Below are 19,775 nucleotides of genomic sequence, written 5' to 3'. Positions count from 1 at the left end.
GAAAATCTCTCTACTTATGAGCTTAACCATAACCATGTTGTTATTTTACTTTGTCTTCTAGACTCTGTTGGATAGATGTATGATTCAATCACAAGGGGACAAGAAAAATTGGGATTATTATGTGAGTTCCGCACATTGTGTTAGCTATCGTTTATTGCTTTATATTTCCCTATGTGCATATACTGCACAAAAGTTTTAGGTAGGCATAAAAAAAGCTGCAAATTAAGAAAGCCGTGTTAATAGTTTATTTTAGCAATGAACAATATGCAAAGTGAATGAACAATCTAAATCAAATCAATATTTGGGGTTACCGTTTGTTAGGAGTCGAGTTTCCTCTGCTGCACAGGGGGAATCTCGATCCCTGTCTGCTGCAGTCTCCCATTCTGCATCGGCCGCAGTGGGGTCTGCTCAGCGGAGGCGTCGCTCCCAGCGTCTTGCTGGGACTGATTCTGTGCAAAGGGTTACTGTTGCCTTTTTTGGCTCTCCTGTTGTACCCTGCACTGATCTGCGGCGAGCGGGCTTCTCTGGGACTAAGTCCTTATTTGCACACACTGAGCATGCCCAGGGCAAGATCTCCCGTTGGAGATCGAGGGTCACATGCTCAGGTACTGCAGCACATTCCATTGGTCCTCCAGGAAGGTCCTGAAAGGGCAAAACTTCAGTAGCAGCTTCCTGTGCTGAAACTATATAAACTGCGCATGACCGCACGGCCATGCGCTAGTATTGTCTTGATATAATGTGTGTGTGTAGATGGATATATGTCGATGGATGAAAGCTCCTAAGTATCCCTCCCTAGTGTTGTTGACTGCTCGCGGATGATGGTAGCTATCTAGCGCCCGACTAGCCATCTGCACGTAACACACATCACAGCGTCCAGTTGCTGTGTCCGCCAGTACGGCGCCGTGCGCTTCCTCTGCGCTTTCCTTACCCAAGCCTGGGTGGTTAGTGGCGTCCGTCAGTGCGGCACCGCACGCACTCTCGTGCCTTTATTTATTATTATTATAGTTACCTTACACACCCAGTTGCGGTGTTGTGCCAGCAAGTGGTCTGATCGGACTTCAATCCTGAATCTTGGGGTTGTGTTCGCTGACTTCTTGCTTGCGCTCTATGTGCGGTACCGCGGTCCTGTGACGCAACAGGGTCGCTTCCTTCACGCAGGGTGAAGTTAACCCATGTGTGTATTCTTATATTACCGCCATATAGTCCGTCTATACTAGCAGCAGGGTTTTTACCTGCACGGTGGACCTCGGACTGCGAACGCACCTAGTTTCATATCTTCTTATACTTGGTGCGTTCCGCCAGTCCTTAACATAATACTAGCGCCAAGGTATGGCTAGTAATGACGGACGATCAGCGTTTACAGCGGTACATCCAGCAGCTGGAGGGAAGGTTGGCGGCTCTTGAGCGTTCAACCTCAGCTGTGGATGTTACTGCTGTCGCTGTTCAGGCTGCAAGTGTGGCTGCAGCTACCTTGTCCACTGCCGCCCCTGTACCGACGCTATCTCGCCTCCCGCTACCAGAGAAATTTTCTGGTGACAGTAAGTCCTGTAGGGGTTTCGTGAGTCAGTGCTCAATACATCTCGAGCTTCTGGCCTCTTGTTTCCCTACAGAGCGGGCTAAGGTGGGCTTTATCATATCTTTAATGTCGGACAGGGCGTTGCAGTGGGCTACGCCGCTGTGGGAGCGTGGCGATCATGTGGTGCAGAGTGCTCCGTTATTCCTGAGCACTCTGAAACAGGTCTTTTTAGGACCTCATGTCACCCATGATACGGCGCTCCAACTGTTGGCATTGACTCAGGGCTCGTCCTTGGTCAGCCATTTTGCCGTTCACTTCCGCCCTCTAGCGTCTGAGCTGGAGTGGTCGGATAAAGCCCTTATTCCTATATTTTGGAGGGGGCTGGCTGACCACGTTAAGGACGCCCTGGCCACTAGGGAGATTCCCGCCACACTGGAAGAATTAATAACAGTATCTACTCGTATTGACCTCCGTTTTCACGAGCGGAGGTTAGAGCGAGCCCAGTGTAGGCAGAGGTTTCGGCTGGCTCCCACCTTCGCCAAACCTTTGGAATCTCCAGCCCAGGCTCCTGAGTCTCATGAACCTAAGGTAGTGTCACGAGCGGGATCTAAGTCCTGGACCGCTCGTGCACTCCAGGTTTGCCATATTTGCCAACAGTCAGGACATATAGCCACCAGATGTCACCAGCGGTCGAGGAAACGTCAGCGTCTAGTGGTAGTAGGTGGAGGTGCACTAGACACGGCGACATTTGCCTCCAAATTGTCCTTTAAGGGGACAATAACTTTTGGCTCATCCTCCCACTCGGTGGAGCTCTGCGTGGATTCTGGAGCGGAGGGCAATTTTATGTCTTTTGCCTTCGCCCAACGTCACGCAATACCCCTGGTTATGCTTTCTCAACCAGTAACGGTACGAGTGGTGAATGGGTCGACACTCCCCGCACAGATAACACATCAGACCATCCCTTTTACTCTGTCCATGTCACCATCCCATCAGGAGATTATATCTCTGCTCATCATTCCTGAGGGGATTGATGAGGTCCTGTTGGGGATACCTTGGTTACAGTACCACTCTCCTCACATCGAGTGGTCCTCAGGCAGAATTCTGGGATGGGGTGAATCATGTGGGGGTAGGTGTCACCGAGAGTGCGTTCAGGTTGCTACTACAGAGGTACCCGCAGATCTTTCCTCTCTTCCCAAGCAATATTGGTCTTATGCAGACGTGTTCTCCAAAAAGGCGGCAGAGACCCTTCCGCCCCATTGCCCCTTTGACTGTCCTATCGATCTCTTGCCTGGTGCGGAGCCTCCCCGGGGTCGAGTTTATCCATTATCTCTCCCGGAGACGGAGGCCATGTCTCAGTACATTCAAGAGAATCTGGCAAGAGGGTTCATCAGGAAGTCAGTGTCACCTGCTGGGGCAGGGTTCTTCTTCGTGCAGAAGAAGAATGGGGAATTGCGTCCATGCATAGACTACAGGGGTCTTAACGCTCTCACCGTTAAGAACAAGTATCCTTTGCCCTTGATATCCGAGCTCTTCGATAGGCTTCGGGGAGCAAGGGTGTGTACTAAATTAGATCTGCGGGGTGCTTATAACCTGATTCGCATCCGTGAGGGGGACGAATGGAAAATGGCGTTTAACACCAGAGATGGGCACTATGAGTATCTGGTGATGCCCTTCGGGCTCTGTAATGCCCCAGCCGTTTTACAAGACTTTGTCAACGACATCTTCCGGGATATGCTTTCCACCTCAGTTGTAGTCTATCTGGATGATATTCTCATCTTTTCTCCAGATATTGACTCCCACCGGAGAGATGTTGGCAGAGTCTTCGACCTCCTACGGGCAAACTCTCTTTATGCTAAGTTGGAGAAGTATATGTTTGAGCAGGAGTCCTTACCTTTCCTGGGCTATATCATCTCCGCCCAGGGATTGGCTATGGATCCTGCCAAACTACAGGCTGTGATGGACTGGCAAGAGCCCCATTCTCTTAAAGCGGTGCAGCGCTTTATGGGGTTCATTAACTATTACCGCCAGTTCATTCCCCACTTCTCAACTCTGGTAGCTCCCTTGGTAGCCCTCACCAAGAAGGGAGCGAATCCCAAATTGTGGTCGGAAGAGGTCTCCAAGGCCTTCACTTCTATTAAGTCTCACTTTGCTAGCGCTCCCATCTTACATCGTCCCGATGTGGATAAGCCATTCCTAATGGAGGTGGATGCCTCATCCGTTGGTGCTGAAGCAGTCCTCTATCAAAAGGATGCTCAAGGTCAGAAGCATCCATGCTTCTTCTTCTCTAAGACCTTCACGCCAGCGGAGAGAAACTACTCCATCAGGGATAGGGAGCTGCTAGCAATGAAATTGGCCTTTTCAGAGTGGAGACATCTTCTGGAAGGTGCGCGCTTTCCCTTCCAAGTTTACACGGACCACAAAAATTTGGTTTATTTGCAAACAGCCCAGCGGCTAAATTCTCGTCAGGCCAGATGGTCCTTGTTCTTTTCCCGGTTCCACTTTTCCCTTCATTTTCTCGCCGGGGAGAAGAATATTCGTGCTGACGCTCTCTCTCGCTCCCTTATGTCAACTGAAGAGGAGGAAGAGGAGCCTCGGCTTATTGTCCCTTCTGACAGCCTGAGAACCGTAGCGCCGGTTTCGCTGGAGTCTGTGCCTCCGGGCAAGACTTTTGTGCCCATTAATTTGCGACCGGAGGTTCTCTCTTGGGCTCATTCGTCCAGGGTGGGTGGACACTTTGGGACAAAGAGGACATCTGAGCTACTGGCGAGGACGTACTGGTGGCCGCATATGGCCCGGGATGTCAGGGATTATATTCTGGCGTGTGTCTCCTGTGCCAAAAATAAATCTCCGCGTCAAAGGCCAGCTGGGTTGCTCTATCCCTTGCCGGTGGCAGATAGGCCATGGGAGATGGTCGGGATGGACTTTGTCGTGGGTTTACCCAAATCTCGCGGCTGTACCATCATTTGGGTCATCACCGATCATTTCTCAAAAATGGTGCATTTGGTGCCGCTACCACAGTTACCTTCTGCACGGGCCTTGGCAGCGTTGTTCATTAAACACATCTTCCGCCTACATGGTATGCCTGACAAAATTGTCAATGACCGGGGTCCCCAGTTTGCGTCTCGGTTCTGGAGAGAGCTTTGTCGTCTTCTCAGTATTGAGTTGAATCTCTCTTCCGCTTATCATCCCGAGACGAATGGGTTGGTAGAGAGGGCCAACCAGACCTTGGTCACATACCTGCGACATTTTGTTTCAGCCAGGCAGGATGACTGGGCATCCTTGCTATCATGGGCAGAGTTTGCGCTGAACAACGCCGTAGCCGACTCCACTGGACAAACCCCATTCCTCAGCATCCACGGGTACCTGTGCCTATGCCCGTGTCTTCCGCAAACTCCAGGGTTGCAGACTGGGCTGTGGAGGCACGGGATATTTGGGACCGCACTCAGGATGCCATTCGGGCCTCTAAGGAGAGAATGAGGTCCTCCGCCGATGCTCATCGGCGCCCCGCTCCGACCTTTGCTCCTGGCGACTTGGTGTGGCTCTCCGCCCGTAACATCAGGCTGCGAGTTGAGTCCACTAAGTTTGCTCCTCGCTACTTGGGTCCCTTCAAAGTGCTCAAACAGGTTAATCCTGTGGTTTATCGCTTGGGTATCACCGACACCTTTCATGTGTCCCTCCTGAAACCCGTGTACATGTCCCGGTTTCCCGAGTCATCTGCTGGGACATCGGGTTCGTCTTCGGACGATTATGAGGTGAATGCTATTTTGGGGTGCAAGGTGGTACGTGGCAAAAAATTTTTTTGGGTGGACTGGAAGGGTTATGGCCCTGAGGACAGGTCCTGGGAGCCTGCTAAGCACATTCGGGCTCCGCAGCTCATTGCTGCCTTCGAGCGTAGCAAGGCCCAAGGGGGGGGCCCTAGGGGGGGTAATGTTAGGAGTCGAGTTTCCTCTGCTGCACAGGGGGAATCTCGATCCCTGTCTGCTGCGGTCTCCCATTCTGTACCGGCCGCAGTGGGGCCTGCTCAGCGGAGGCGTCGCTCCCAGCGTCTTGCTGGGACTGATTCTGTGCAAAGGGTTACTGTTGCCTTTTCTGGCTCTCCTGTTGTACCCTGCACTGATCTGCGGCGAGCGGGCTTCTCTGGGACTAATTCCTTATTTGCACACACTGATCATGCCCAGGGCAAGATCTCCCGTTGGAGATCGAGGGTCACATGCTCAGGTACTGCAGCACATTCCATTGGTCCTCCAGGAAGGTCCTGAAAGGGCAAAACTTCAGTAGCAGCTTTCTGTGCTGCAACTATATAAACTGCGCATGACCGCACGGCCATGCGCTAGTATTGTCTTGATATAATGTGTGTGTGTAGATGGATGTATGTCAATGGATGAAAGCTCCTAAGTATCCCTCCCTAGTGTTGTTGACTGCTCGCGGATTATGGTAGCTATCTAGTGCCCGACTAGCCATCTGCACGTAGCACACATCACAGCGTCCAGTTGCTGTGTCCGCCAGTACGGCGCCGTGCGCTTCCTCTGCACTTTCCTTACCCAAGCCTGGGTGGTTAGTGGCGTCCGTCAGTGCGGCACCGCACGCACTCTCGTGCCTTTATTTATTATTATTATAGTTACCTTACACACCCAGTTGCGGTGTTGTGCCAGCAAGTGGTCTAATCGGACTTCAATCCTGAATCTTGGGGTTGTGTTCGCTGACTTCTTGCTTGCGCTCTATGTGCGGTACCGCGGTCCTGTGACGCAACAGGGTCGCTTCCTTCACGCAGGGTGAAGTTAACCCATGTGTGTATTCTTATATTACCGCCATATAGTCCGTCTATACTAGCAGCAGGGTTTTTACCTGCACGGTGGAACTCGGACTGCGAACGCACCTAGTTTCATATCTTCTTATACTTGGTGCGTTCCGCCAGTCCTTAACACCGTTAGTGATGAGCGAGTATGCTCGTTACTTGGGTTTTCCGAGCATTCTTATGTGGTCTCCGAGTATTTTGGGAGTGCTCGGAGATTTCATTTTTGTCTCTGCAGCTGCATGATTTGCGACTGCTAGACAGCCTGAACACATGCAATGACTGCCTGTTTGTTATGGAATTCCCACATGTATTCAGGCTGTCTAGCAGTCGCAAATCATGCAGCTGCGGGTACTCCAACATAATATACAAGCACGCCCAATGTACGAGGAGAACACCCAGAGCATGCTCGGAAAACCCGAGTAACAAGTATTCTCGCTCATCACTATTCTTAATGACTTTGTCTGTATATTTTAGGTCAGTGATCTGAGTCATAATAAATTTTGATCCAATCAGATGCATTTCTGATGTTACTACATTATAGATAGCCAACACTGAAAGCAAAGATTCACTGGTTGACCAAGGAAAATTAGTTCAGCAAACAAAAAGGTACATTATACTTACTTTCCTGTGAAATAGGAAGATGTACAGCAGTGCCAGCAGCTCAGAGTTGGCTGAAACCAGCAATGGATTGATGAGTCGAAATGTGAAATATTTGGCTGTAACTGAGAGTAGCTGACCAGCAGTGAAGCATGGTGGAGATTACTTGATAGTTTGAGGCTACGTTTCATAAAATGGAATTGGGAATTTGGTCAAGATTAATTTGGGTCCTCTATTGTGAGAAATACAGGCAGATATGTTTCCATAATGCAGCATCATTAGGGAAAAGTCTGTCTCCAAATTTTCTCTGCAGCAGGACAACTCAAAACATAGAGATAATGTCAGTAAGAATTATCTTCAATGTTAAGAAAAAGGAGTCAAGAAAGTGATAATATGGCCCCAAAGAGCCCTGATCTCAACACCATCGAGTTTGTATGGGATTACATAAAGAGACAGGAAGATTTGTGCAAGTCTACATCCAGAGATGATCTGTGGTTTGTCCTCCAAGATGTTTGTAACAACTTTCTTGCTGAGATCATCTAAAACTGTGTGCAAGTGTACCTAGAAGAAAAGAGGCTGCTTTGAAGGCAAAATGAGACCACACCAAATATTAATTTAGCGTTTTTTTTGTTTATTCACTTCAACATTTTATTAATTGACAAAAATATAAAAATAATCTCTTAAAACTTCAATTTTTGGAAGCATTCTTACTGTGCAGCAGTTTTTCCACACCTGCCAAAAGCTTTTGCAAAGTACTGTATATATTGATATGTACTAGTCAAAGAGACTGACACATAACACACAGAACCAATGCTCTTCATCCTGACATAATTAAAAATGCAACAAAGAAACACAAAGGATCCCATTAAACGTTGGTGGGATAAGTGAGGCTACGGTGGTATCTGTTGTAAATGCAAACACATCTTATTCAGTCACCATTTGGCACTATAATTTATTGTTTTGCCTCTGACAGTGAGCAGAATGAAAAATGATGTAGCTGAGAAAAGGTGAATGTGTATCAAGTTTGTTCCTGGGCTGTTCAAAACAGATGCTGCGAAACCATGTGTGAGGACATAATCACTCAGATGGCCGAGAGTCACAAATGTTATTAAATATGGTAGATCTTTTAGATCTGAGGAGGCCTGTGTACTTTATTTTGGAAATCAATGTTAAGGTGCAGTTAGGAACTCTTGTTCCCGATCATCGTGCAGTCTAAGAACCCTCGTTTCCAGATAACTGTGCAGTATAAACAGACTGCCAATCACCTGTACAAGCAAAATGCTTGTTCTTCATTTGAAATGATTGTCACGGGGCTACCGCGACAGAGAGGTTCCAGAGAACCGCAGCGCTCTGGGCCTCGTTCACACACAGTGAACAGAAGCTCTTCTCCTGTATTCTGACCTGGCTGCTTTGTGCCAGCAGTGCAGGAGTTAACCTTGTTGCTGAGTTGCTGAGAGCTGGGTCTCTCAGCTGAAGTGGATTTTGTAATCTCCTCCTCTATATAGACCCAACCTTGACTACAACTTTTGTCAGTGATCTGTTCTGCTGCCTGGCTTGGAGAGTGAAGGAACATGGTATTAGGAGGTTGGAGGTTTATTTACAGAGATTGGTGTCTGCTGTTTTGGTTGCATGTTAAACTTGTTTTCCTTCCTAGTTTTTTCCTTCTCTTCCATTCTCTGTGTTACATCTGTGGTTGTGTGAGCATTTGGTGAGTTTGAGACTTTTAGTTACCTTGTCTGTATACCCTGTTAATTGTTGTATTTATACACTGGAACAGTCCACCTCCCTTGGTGGGAGAGGGGGCCACTGATAGGCCCCTTTATCGCCGTTAACGGCGTGACAATGATATTTTCCCTTGCTTAAAATAATCGTTGTTACTAGCAGCACATCATACTGGGTAAAAAGGACATGTGGTGGTGACAACAAGGACAGCCTATCTGCATATAACCATCATTTACTAACAACTACATTTTAACTAAAACAACTTCACATTTTCACACAAGTCTGACTCCTGAATACAGAGAACCAAGTAAAACAAAATATTAGACTGTGATATTTTTAAATGAGGAAAATGATCTAATATTGCATGTCTGTGAGTGGGGAAAGTATGTGAATCTTTAGGATTATCAGATTATTTGAAGGTGAAATTAAAGTTCGGTGTTTTTGAGCAAGGGAGTAACAATCAGGTGTGAACTAAATATGATCGTATGATGAAACATTTTCTGCACTCTCATGAGAAAGCAAATATTTGAATCCGTGCATGGATGAATATCAATGTAGGCAGCAGAGATTTAGATATCATAATTAGCAAATTCCAAATAACTTTTTTTTGTTGTCTATAAGGTTGAGTACAACTTCCGCTACCTACAATGCCCTCTCACCTTTAAGAAATCCAGGAAAGGTTATGTAAACCTGGCAGCCAACAAAAACCCGGCAGCCAACAAAGTTTATTATGAGCCTCTGACAACTTTAAATGTAAGTCACTGTGTTTCTCGCTTTGCTTTGATATACTGTATGAGTCATGACTCATGAGGTTATTTTAGGGAGACTGAGATGAGCGAATCATGTGAAATTTTAAATCGTCAAATTTTACCCAAAGTTCAATTCATGGTAGAAAAATTTGTATGTTCACATAATTAAAAAGTTTCTAATTGCCTGGAAAATATATTTAGAGCACTATGAGTTAAGCTACAATTCAATTGAACATGTATTCAGCTCTGTAATGCAAACATAGGCTTTAAAAAAAAAAAAAGTGGAGAAATCCAGCCCCAAAATGAAAAATATATTTCAAAACTTCCATTTATTTGAAATCCATTAAAAAACCTCACACAGGATGAACAGTAAAAAAAGAGGAGGATCCCTCGGCAAACGTTTTAATGTCCAAATTATTTCAACGGCCTGACTACTTGAAAGTGGATAGTAAGCAGAGGTAGACAACACACTGCAGTATAACAATTTTAACAATTTTTAGGCTGTGTGCACACGATGCAGAATTAGTGTGGATCCGCAGCGGATTTTTCCGTTCAGACACGCTGTAGTTCCGCACAGTGATTTACAGTACAATGTAAATCAATAGTAAAAAAAAAAAGCTGTGCTAATGGTGTGGAAAAATCCGCATTAAAACCGCTGCCGAATAAAAGAAGTAGCATGCTACTTCTTTTGTGCGGAACTGCAGCGCTTCTGACCCCTTCCATAATAGAAATTTACAGGGTTAAAAAACGCAGAAAATCAGCACAAAATACGCATCAATTCAGCATCAAAAATGCACAAAATCCGCATAAAATCCACAGCAAATCCGCACCTGCGTTTTCTGCCAGGAGATGCGGATTTTGTGCGGAAAATTCTGCACCCCAATCCGCAACGTGTGCACATAGCCTTAGGCTTCCTAACTTGTATGAATGGTGTAGGATTTCTACTCAGTCAGTTGCGGTTTCAGGTAGGCACGGAAACGGTTTCAATAAAATGTTCGTGCTAGTTTATTAAGGCTTCCACAAACCCCTTAGGATATCAAAACAAAACTGTCTTTTCTGGTACAAATTGAAACATAAAGTAGTATACAGTAGTGCGGGTTCACTTGCTTGGGTTAGAGTCCAGCTTTAGAGTCCTTAGCAAAGATAAGCAATACACCTCCTTGTACAGACACTGAATGAGACAACTGGTCTCCTTTTTATCTGCTGCACCATGCCCCTGGGGTGGGGATATGTGAGCAGTTAGTCTCACCCATCTCTTTGACTGCTCGTAAAACAAGGCTGTGGACATGCCCTAGTAACTCTCTCAGCACTATATGTGCTGGAGCCTGCTTTTCCAGACATACATCACTGATGCTACGAGCCTTGATGATACATATCTCTCCGAGAGGATCTGTCAGGAAGCCATCTTACATATTCCCCATTCCCAAAGCCAGGGAGCACCTTCCGCCATCAAACAGTGGATCCTCAAAAAAAGTCAATGTTGCTATGTAGTTTCCCGGGCCTATGCTCTACATGGAAGATAAAATCCTGAAGTGCTAGGAACCACCTGGTCACTGGGGAATTGTTCCCCTTCTTCTCCCGCATCTACCTCAGTATAGCATGGTATGATACTAGCCTTGATTTCCTGGCTAATAGCACATCAGAGTGTTCAACACCTACTTGATGGCCAATCATTCCTTCTCCACTATGGAGTAGTTCATCTAGCAGAATGACAGCTTCCGACTTAGATACATTATGGGGTGCTGTTCAACTCTTGTGATAAGGCAGCGTCCAGCCTAACATCTGACATGTCCATCTGGACCATGAACTCCTTAGAGAAAACCGATGCCACCAACACTGGATATTTACACAAGGCTAGCTTCAGTTTATGGAAGGCCGTTTCAGCTTCTAGAGACTGCCATAACTAATGGGAGCTAACTGTATTTAAACCCTCATTGAACTCGTTAAAGCTGTAATCATCTTTTCCAACTTGTAAATGTCATGTTCTCTCAGTGTGTTCTATTGTAAAGATATAAGTGGCAAGCTGTAATTTTTCCACATTTACTACCATAGGCTATGGTACAACACAACCGTGTGGAACTCTTGTCGCATCCAGTTTGCAAAGAATACTTGCTCATGAAATGGTAAGTATGTAATATGATAGTGTAATATTGTTATTTAGGATTTAGAATCTAGAACCAAAATTGTAGGCACATTTTCTGTAAGTCATGTTATAGGTGTTCCCATTCCTAGATAACTCTGGACTCCATCTCACTCTGCCTCTCACAGTTTGAGTCCAGTTTCTCCTGCAGCTTCGCAGGAGGACTGTGCCCCCAGGCACAGACGTCTATCTCGAGGTTTCCAGGCCAGCAAAGAGAGGACTCGCAAGGAGGGGTTCTCTGGCAATCCACTGCCTAGGCCATTACAGTTAACCCTGTCTATGCTAATTGCAGCTCCAGTGGGTGTCATCCTTTTATAACATACATACACATTAAATACCTTTAACCCTTTAGCGTTTCAGGGAGCAAACCATCATGTATACGATTCGTACACTACTAACATACAGTGGGGCAAAAAAGTATTTAGTCAGTCAGCAATAGTGCAAGTTCCACCACTTAAAAAGATGAGAGGCGTCTGTAATTTACATCATAGGTAGACCTCAACTATGGGAGACAAACTGAGAAAAAAAAATCCAGAAAATCACATTGTCTGTTTTTTTTACATTTTATTTGCATATTATGGTGGAAAATTTCATCTCAATACTTTGTAATATATCCTTTGTTGGCAATGACAGAGGTCAAACGTTTTCTGTAAGTCTTCACAAGGTTGCCACACACTGTTGTTGGTATGTTGGCCCATTCCTCCATGCAGATCTCCTCTAGAGCAGTGATGTTTTTGGCTTTTCGCTTGGCAACACGGATTTTCAACTCCCTCCAAAGGTTTTCTATAGGGTTGAGATCTGGAGACTGGCTAGGCCACTCCAGGACCTTGAAATGCTTCTTACGAAGCCACTCCTTCGTTGCCCTGGCGGTGTACTTTGGATCATTGTCATGTTGAAAGACCCAGCCACGTTTCATCTTCAATGCCCTTGCTGATGGAAGGAGGTTTGCACTCAAAATCTCATGATACATGGCCCCATTCATTCTTTCATGTACCTGGATCAGTCGTCCTGGCCCCTTTGCAGAGAAACAGCCCCAAAGCATGATGTTTCCACCACCATGCTTTACAGTAGGTATGGTGTTTGATGGATGCCACTCAGTATTCTTTTTCCTCCAAACACGACAAGTTGTGTTTCTACCAAACAGTTCCAGTTTGGTTTCATCAGAACATAGGACATTCTCCTAAAACTCCTCTGGATCATACAAATGCTCTCTAGCAAACTTCAGACGGGCTCGGACATGTACTGGCTTAAGCAGTGGGACATTTCTGGCACTGCAGGATCTGAGTCCATGGTGGTGTAGTGTGTTACTTATGGTAGGCTTTGTTACATTGGTCCCAGCTCTCTGCAGTTCATTCACTAGGTCCCCCCGCGTGGTTCTGGGATTTTTGCTCACCGTTCTTGTGATCATTCTGACCCCACGGGGTGGGATTTTGCGTGGAGCCCCAGATCGAGGGAGATTATCAGCGGTCTAATTATTGCTCCCACTGTTGATTTCTTCACTCCAAGCTGGTTGGCTATTGCAGATTCAGTCTTCCCAGCCTGGTGCAGTGCTACAATTTTGTTTCTGGTGTCCTTTGACAGCTCTTTGGTCTTCACCATAGTGGAGTTTGGAGTCAGACTGTTTGAGGGTGTGCACAGGTGTCTTTTTATACTGATAACAAGTTTAAACAGGTGCCATTACTACAGGTAATGAGTGGAGGAAAGAGGAGACTCTTAAAGAAGAAGTTACAGGTCTGTGAGAGCCAGAAATCTTGATTGTTTGTTTCTGACCAAATACTTATTTTCCACCATAATATGCAAATAAAATGTTAAAAAAAACAGACAATGTGATTTTCTGGGTTTTTTTTTCTCAGTTTGTCTCCCATAGTTGAGGTCTACCTATAATGTAAATTACAGACGCCTCTCATCTTTTTAAATGGTGGAACTTGCACTATTGCTGACTGACTAAATACTTTTTTGCCCCACTGTATATACACATGTAATAATTAGGGATGAGCGAATGTGCTCGGTGATACTCTGTTATCACTCAATTATCATAGTGCTCAAATGTGCTCTTTAATTGGCGAGTAATGGGCGGTGCTAGATGTAAAACTCAAATCCCTGCCCTGCATCTGCTGTTATGGAGCCATTAAGCATGCGGGGACTGCCTGTGAGTCACTGTAATAATAATATTTTTTTATAGCGCTAACATATTCTGCAACGTTTTACAGTTTGCACACATTATAGTCGCTGTCCCCGATGGGACTCACAATCTAGATTCCCTATCAGTATGTCTTTGGAATGTAGGAGGAAACCGGAGAACCCGGAGGAAACCCACGCTAACACAGGGATAGCATACAAACTCCTTGCAGATGTTGTCCATGGTGGGATTTGACCCCAGGACTCCAGCGCTGCAAGGCTGCAGTGCTAGCCACTGAGCCACCGTGCTGCCCACAATGCCAAAACCATCTTTGTTGTGTCATTACTGTGATTGGCTGGTCATGTGACATCAGAGGTTATAAAAGGGCAGGTGCTGCCCAGCTCAGCACATTGACACCATTGCACAGTTGTGTGACACTTCATATTGGAGGCAGAGATTGCTTGTCTATTCCTGTGTACACAGTATAATGAATCAGAGTTCTGTAGTGTTGATATTGATGCTGAAGCTGAGCCATCATACTAGCAGCCCTTTTAAGGGCTAATTGCTTGTAAGAGTGACAAAAATGAGTCTGTAGACAGGGATTACGTCTATGCAGTCTGTTGGCAGCACCACCCAGTCTTCCACAGAGTAAATTATCACCAGCCTAAAGTCTGGGTCACTGAATCCTCACCCTGATCCTCCTTCCTCCCACCATGTTGAGTCCCAAGAGACTAGTGATCCCACATTAGGGCACTCTGAGGAGCTGTTTACCACAACATTTGATTGTGGTCTCTCAACCTGCATGCTCCAAGAGGGACAGGACGACATGCTGCTTAGTGATGCACAAAACCATGGCCACAAGATCATGACGGTGGGGAATGGCAAATTTGGGAAAAGGAGAAAGATGATGATGAGATACAGTTGCTGCTAAGTCTTGTTGTTATTAAGTCACAAAGTCAGAAGGACCAGAGTGCAGTGGTGGAAGATAAGGTGGTAGGCGTCTCAGTCACTGACCCAACCTGGGAAGCTGGCATGCAGAGCGAGGCCAACAGTGTTGAGGGGGAGAGATCAGCATCACTGAAGCTGAAAAGAAGAGGCAGTGTGATGATCAGAGGGAGAAAGTGGGCAACTGTTCCCCAGAGCACCGCCAGTCCAGAATTTCTTTGACAAAGAGTTAGTTGATCCCAAGTCTGGGACTTTTTTTTCTAAAGGGAGTTCTGAGACAAACAAAATGGCCATTTGTAACCTGTGCCATGCTAAAATCAGCAGGGGCCTTACCACTAAGAACCTATCATCTCCAGCATGATCAGACACATGTCATCTTAGCACCTGACTCGGTGGGCAAAAAAACTGGGTACACAATTGATGCCATTGGGTGACACCACTGCCTCTTCCCCTGTGCTAGGCGCTTCCCAATCCCCTGTCCAAAACACTGGCAAAGATGCCTCCTGCCCTGCACCAGTTCTTGCACATTCAGATGCACTATCAGGCACTTCCAAATCCTTGTCCCAGCCCAGCATTCAGCACTCCCTGCCCCAGTGCTTGGAATGGAAAAGAAATTTCCCAGCTACAAACCCACAGGCCCAAATCCTAAACAGGCACATTTCCAGGCTGCTTGCCATGGAAATGTTGCCATTTAGGCTGGTAGACACGGAGGATTTCTGCCGACTCATGGCGGCAGCCATCCCTCGGTACTCTGTCCCCAGCCATTACTTTTTGTCCTGGTGTAGTGTTCCTGCTTTGTACCAGCACGTGTCCTGGAACATAACCCATGCCCTTACCAACACACTTACTGGCATTGTCCATTTAATGACTGACACTGGACAAGCACTTGTGGACAGGGAAGCTACATTTCCCTGATGACATACTTGTTGAACATTGTGGAGGCTAGGGCCAAGTCACACCCTGACACAGGGCATGTGCTCCCGATGCAGAGGACTGCTGGCCCTACTTCTATGAGGTTTTCCTTCCCCTCTTACAACAGTTCCTGCACCCCCTCCTGCTCCTCCTCATCCTCCATCTCCCATGTGGTACCTCAGAGCACATCATTCACATACACTCTGGAGCAATGCCTCAAGTGGCAACAAGCTCTGCTGAAGCTAATTTGTCTAGGAGACAAATCGCACACCGCGGCAGAGTTACTTAAAAAAATAACAGACCAGACAGATCTGTGGTTTTTGCCACTTTTCTGGTCTTTTGAATCATACTGATAAGGTGCCCTTAAAAATAACAGTGTCATTATTGGTCCGCTGAATAAAAATGACCACTAATGAAGTACCCAAAATAAGCTATATTCTGCTTCTGAATAAGTAATTGACACTCATTATTTTTCCTACATAAAATATATCCTCTCTATGCGATAGAGGACTATCTGCCGTATGATGTTGTAATGAGTGATTCCCTACTAAAATTTAAGAGGGGACTGGATGCCTTTCTTGAAACGTATAATGTTACAGGATATATATACTAGATTCCTTGATAGGGCGCTGATCCAGGGAACTAGTCTGATTTCCGTATGCGGAGTCAGGAAGGAATTTTTTTCCTCAATGTGGAGCTTACTCTGTGCCCTATGGTTTTTTTTTGCCTTCTTCTGGATCAACATGTTAGGGCATGTTAGGTTAGGCTATGAGTTGAACTAGATGGACTTAAAGTCTTCCTTCAACCTTAATAACTATGTTACTATGTTACTATGAACAGTCCTCTCTATGAACAATAACTGCCACACTGTTAAAGGGAACCTGTCACCCCCCCCAGGGTGTTTTTAAGTAAAAGAGCCACCTTCAGCAGCATTAAGGCTGCATTCTGTGAAGGTGGCTCTTATGTTTAGCATCCCTAGGAATGCTGAAATATTCATTTTTATAAATTGCCCGCCATACCTCTATTGTGTCGAGGAGGTGTGCTTTCTCCCCGTGTCAACCACCTCAGAGCAATCAATCATCTCCCTCTTGCATCTGTGCGCCGCCTCCTGGGTTCAAAATACATGCCCGGCGCCTGCACTCTGCTATTATTTCTCGGCCATGCGCCATGCATGCTGCCCAGGAACTTGCATAAAGATATTGCGCCTGCGCACAGCGGTGGCCCCAGATCCCGCCCCACAGTGTGTTATAATGTATTCACTCTGTGGCGCTGGGAATCTGGTGCCTGCGCAGTGGAGCGGGTTATCATGCTAGACTCGTCTTGCTAGACTTTGGCATTATCTTCAATGGAGCACGGTGACCCGCTCCACTGCGCAGGCGCCAGATTCCCAGCACCACAGTGTGAATACATCATAACACACTGTGGGGTGGGATCTGGGGCCTCGGCTACACAAAGGCGCTGGTGACGTCACGAGTAGGTGGCTCCCGGAGGACAAAGGGGGATGATTGACGTCTCTGAGGCGGTTGACACGAGAGAGAAAATACACTTCCTGGACACATTAGAAGTAAGGCGTGCAATTTATAAAAGTGATTATTTCAGCATTCTTAGGGATGCTAACCCCACAGAATGCAGCCTTAGTGCTGCTGAAGGTGGCTCTTTTACTTAAAAATGCCCTGGGGGGCTAACAGGTTCCCTTTAACCTCATAAAGTAAAATATGATGACCGCCTCACTGACCTCCCTTATGAACTGTAACTGCCATTCTGTCCTTCCTTATAAACTATAACCACCACACTGTTCTCATTTTATGAACTATGGAATATATGATGCTTTTTCTTTAAGGCATCCACACTACCATGCATCTCCAAGCAATCTTCTCCTCACTCTCTCTTCCCATGCTTTCCTTTCTCTACACTGCCACAGTACACTATGTCCCCTGATCACACTGCAATTCCCCCACACTATCCCTCTCCACGGTGCTCCCCATGCTACACAGTCCCCCATACTATACCCCTTCGACTGTTCACTTCAAAATGCTTACCCCTCTATACTGCCTCCCATTTCAAAATGGTGCGGTCACCTTTGCATTTGTCTTTTGCCCCTCTGTTATTTATGTGCCTGCAGCACAATGCCAGCAGTTTGATGATGTAACCGAATCACGTCTTTGCTGTACTTAAAAAAACATATTTTGTGATAGGGAGACGTTTAGGGCTCCTCTGTTCCAGCAGAGTTTAATACAGTTAAACCCAGTAATGCGAATCTAGATGAGATCCTGTGACTCCTCCAATTCACCAAATCAGTTGTTAACTTCTGGAGAACTGGGGTGAACCAGCCCAATCTCTGCCTCTGCCCCATGTGAACAGACAAGTATTATTAAAAACTTGATATATGGAGGGACTATGTTGCCGATTTTTTTCATTGGGACTCTATTAAGTTTTGCCTTTGTATGTATGTAATCAGTAATGTGAAGGTAAGCAAATCACACCCCAGCCCTACCCCCATTAGCAGAAAGGTGGTTTGACCATCGATTGCATCCCTAGGACATAAATGGGTGGCTAAGACTGGAATATCCATCCTTCAGCACCAGTCACTGGAGGACAGGATTCTGGAAAATGCTGAATGAGCTGTGCTATAACATGTCCTATTTTTATAATTTCCTAAAGTCCTATTCACTTTTACATGAGTTACTTACACAGTGCAGGACAATTGGCAGTTTTCAGAGTTACATCCTCATGTGGCTTATGCAAAAGGACTGATATTAGCTTTTCAGCCACCCACTGGCCCGTTAAAATAACATATGGATGGATCTGTCTAGGGTTTCAAGTACACAACATTCCCATATTATGTATGGCAAGCCATATGGTCCACTCTGTATGCCTTTGTATATAATTGGAGGCACATTGAAGCCCACTATGGCTTCATCGCACCATATTATGGTTCTGCGCAAAATGGATCTGAAATAAAGCAATGTGAATGAGGACTTACTTAGGATTATTTGGGATATAAATTAACATTTTAGGACGTTGATAGCTGATTTATACAAACTTCTCCTTATTGTCGAATAGTAAGTGAGATTGTTGGGGCCACTACTTCTTAACATTTTCCCCCTATCCAATGGAAAGCTACATGGCCGGTGAGCGTTTGCAACCCCTGGACCTATCATAATTACGCTCCTATAGTTTATTTTAGCTAATTTACAATTTTGCTTGTATTCTAGGAGAGCATATGGATTTAAAGCACATCTGGTAAACTTGGCTATTTACTCATTGGGGCTTATTCCTCTAACCCTTCTGATCGTAAATGCTGGAACACCCAAAACCAATGGCACAAATTCAACTGCAGAAGGGAAACCTTTACAGCTTCAGGTATTCATGTTGTCTCACTGAATTCATTGCTGGTATATACATACAGTACACTGTTGGGGATTTATTCAAAATTGAAGGCATACTGAACCAGCATGGCTACCACAGCATCTTGCAGCAGCATGTGATGGGGTGCTACGCCAAATGACCTGGCCTCCACAGTCACCAGACCTGAACCCAATCGAGATGGTTTGGGGTGAGCTGGACCGCAGAGTGAAGGCAAAAGGGCCAACAAGTGCTAAGCATCTCTGGGAACTCCATCACGATTGTTGGAAGACCATTCCCGGTGACTACCTCTTGAAGCTCATCAAGAGAATGCCAAGAGTGTGCAAAGCAGTCATCAAAGCAAAATGTGGCTACTTTGAAGAACCTAGAATATAAGACATATTTTCAGTTCTTTCACACTTTTTTGTTAAGTATATAATTCCACATGCGTTAATTCATAGTTTTGATGCCTTCAGTGTGAATGTACAATTTTCATAGTCATTAAAATACAGAAATTTTTTTAAATGAGAAGGTGTGTCCAAACTTTTGGTCTGTACTGTACATCCGAAAGAGGTTTTGACACTGTATAACTTAGGATTCAAAAGTAATATTAGTTTGCTATTACTGCTGTTTAACATGGCACACTCATTGTTCTCTCACTTTTCAATGTTAGCTACCGAGCACAGCCAACATTCACTTGTAATGTGAAGAAAAACAAATAGAGCTATTGGAACCATAAACAATCCATATGTTATTGCTTATATATTAAAAATTGCATGATACAGAGAGGCTGGTAAAAATCATGTTTGTGTTTCGACCGTATACCAGTCTTAATCATAACACGTGCCAAACAAGGAATCACTTTAAAACAAATAGCCGCTCCTCTTCCTATGACATCATAAATACAGGTTATATACAAAAACAATATAGACTGA

General features: G+C 45.5%; 1 protein-coding gene across 3 annotated transcripts in view; it reads left to right on the top strand.

Moving 5' to 3' along the window:
- The window catches only part of TRPA1 (transient receptor potential cation channel subfamily A member 1), a 248,856-nt gene that overhangs the window by 191,285 nt on the left and 37,796 nt on the right, over positions 1-19,775 (top strand). For all 3 annotated transcript variants that reach the window (XM_069731474.1, XM_069731475.1, XM_069731473.1), the window contains 4 exons: positions 62-121; positions 9,252-9,383; positions 11,432-11,502; positions 18,711-18,858. In XM_069731474.1, coding sequence (XP_069587575.1) covers positions 62-121; positions 9,252-9,383; positions 11,432-11,502; positions 18,711-18,858 — 411 coding nt within the window. The remainder of the gene's footprint in view (positions 1-61; positions 122-9,251; positions 9,384-11,431; positions 11,503-18,710; positions 18,859-19,775) is intronic.

This window comes from Ranitomeya imitator, chromosome 6 (assembly GCF_032444005.1).
Source record: "Ranitomeya imitator isolate aRanImi1 chromosome 6, aRanImi1.pri, whole genome shotgun sequence".
NCBI lineage: Eukaryota > Metazoa > Chordata > Amphibia > Anura > Dendrobatidae > Ranitomeya > Ranitomeya imitator.
Note: the sequence above shows the minus strand (reverse complement) of the source record. Positions and strands in the feature narration are given on the sequence as shown.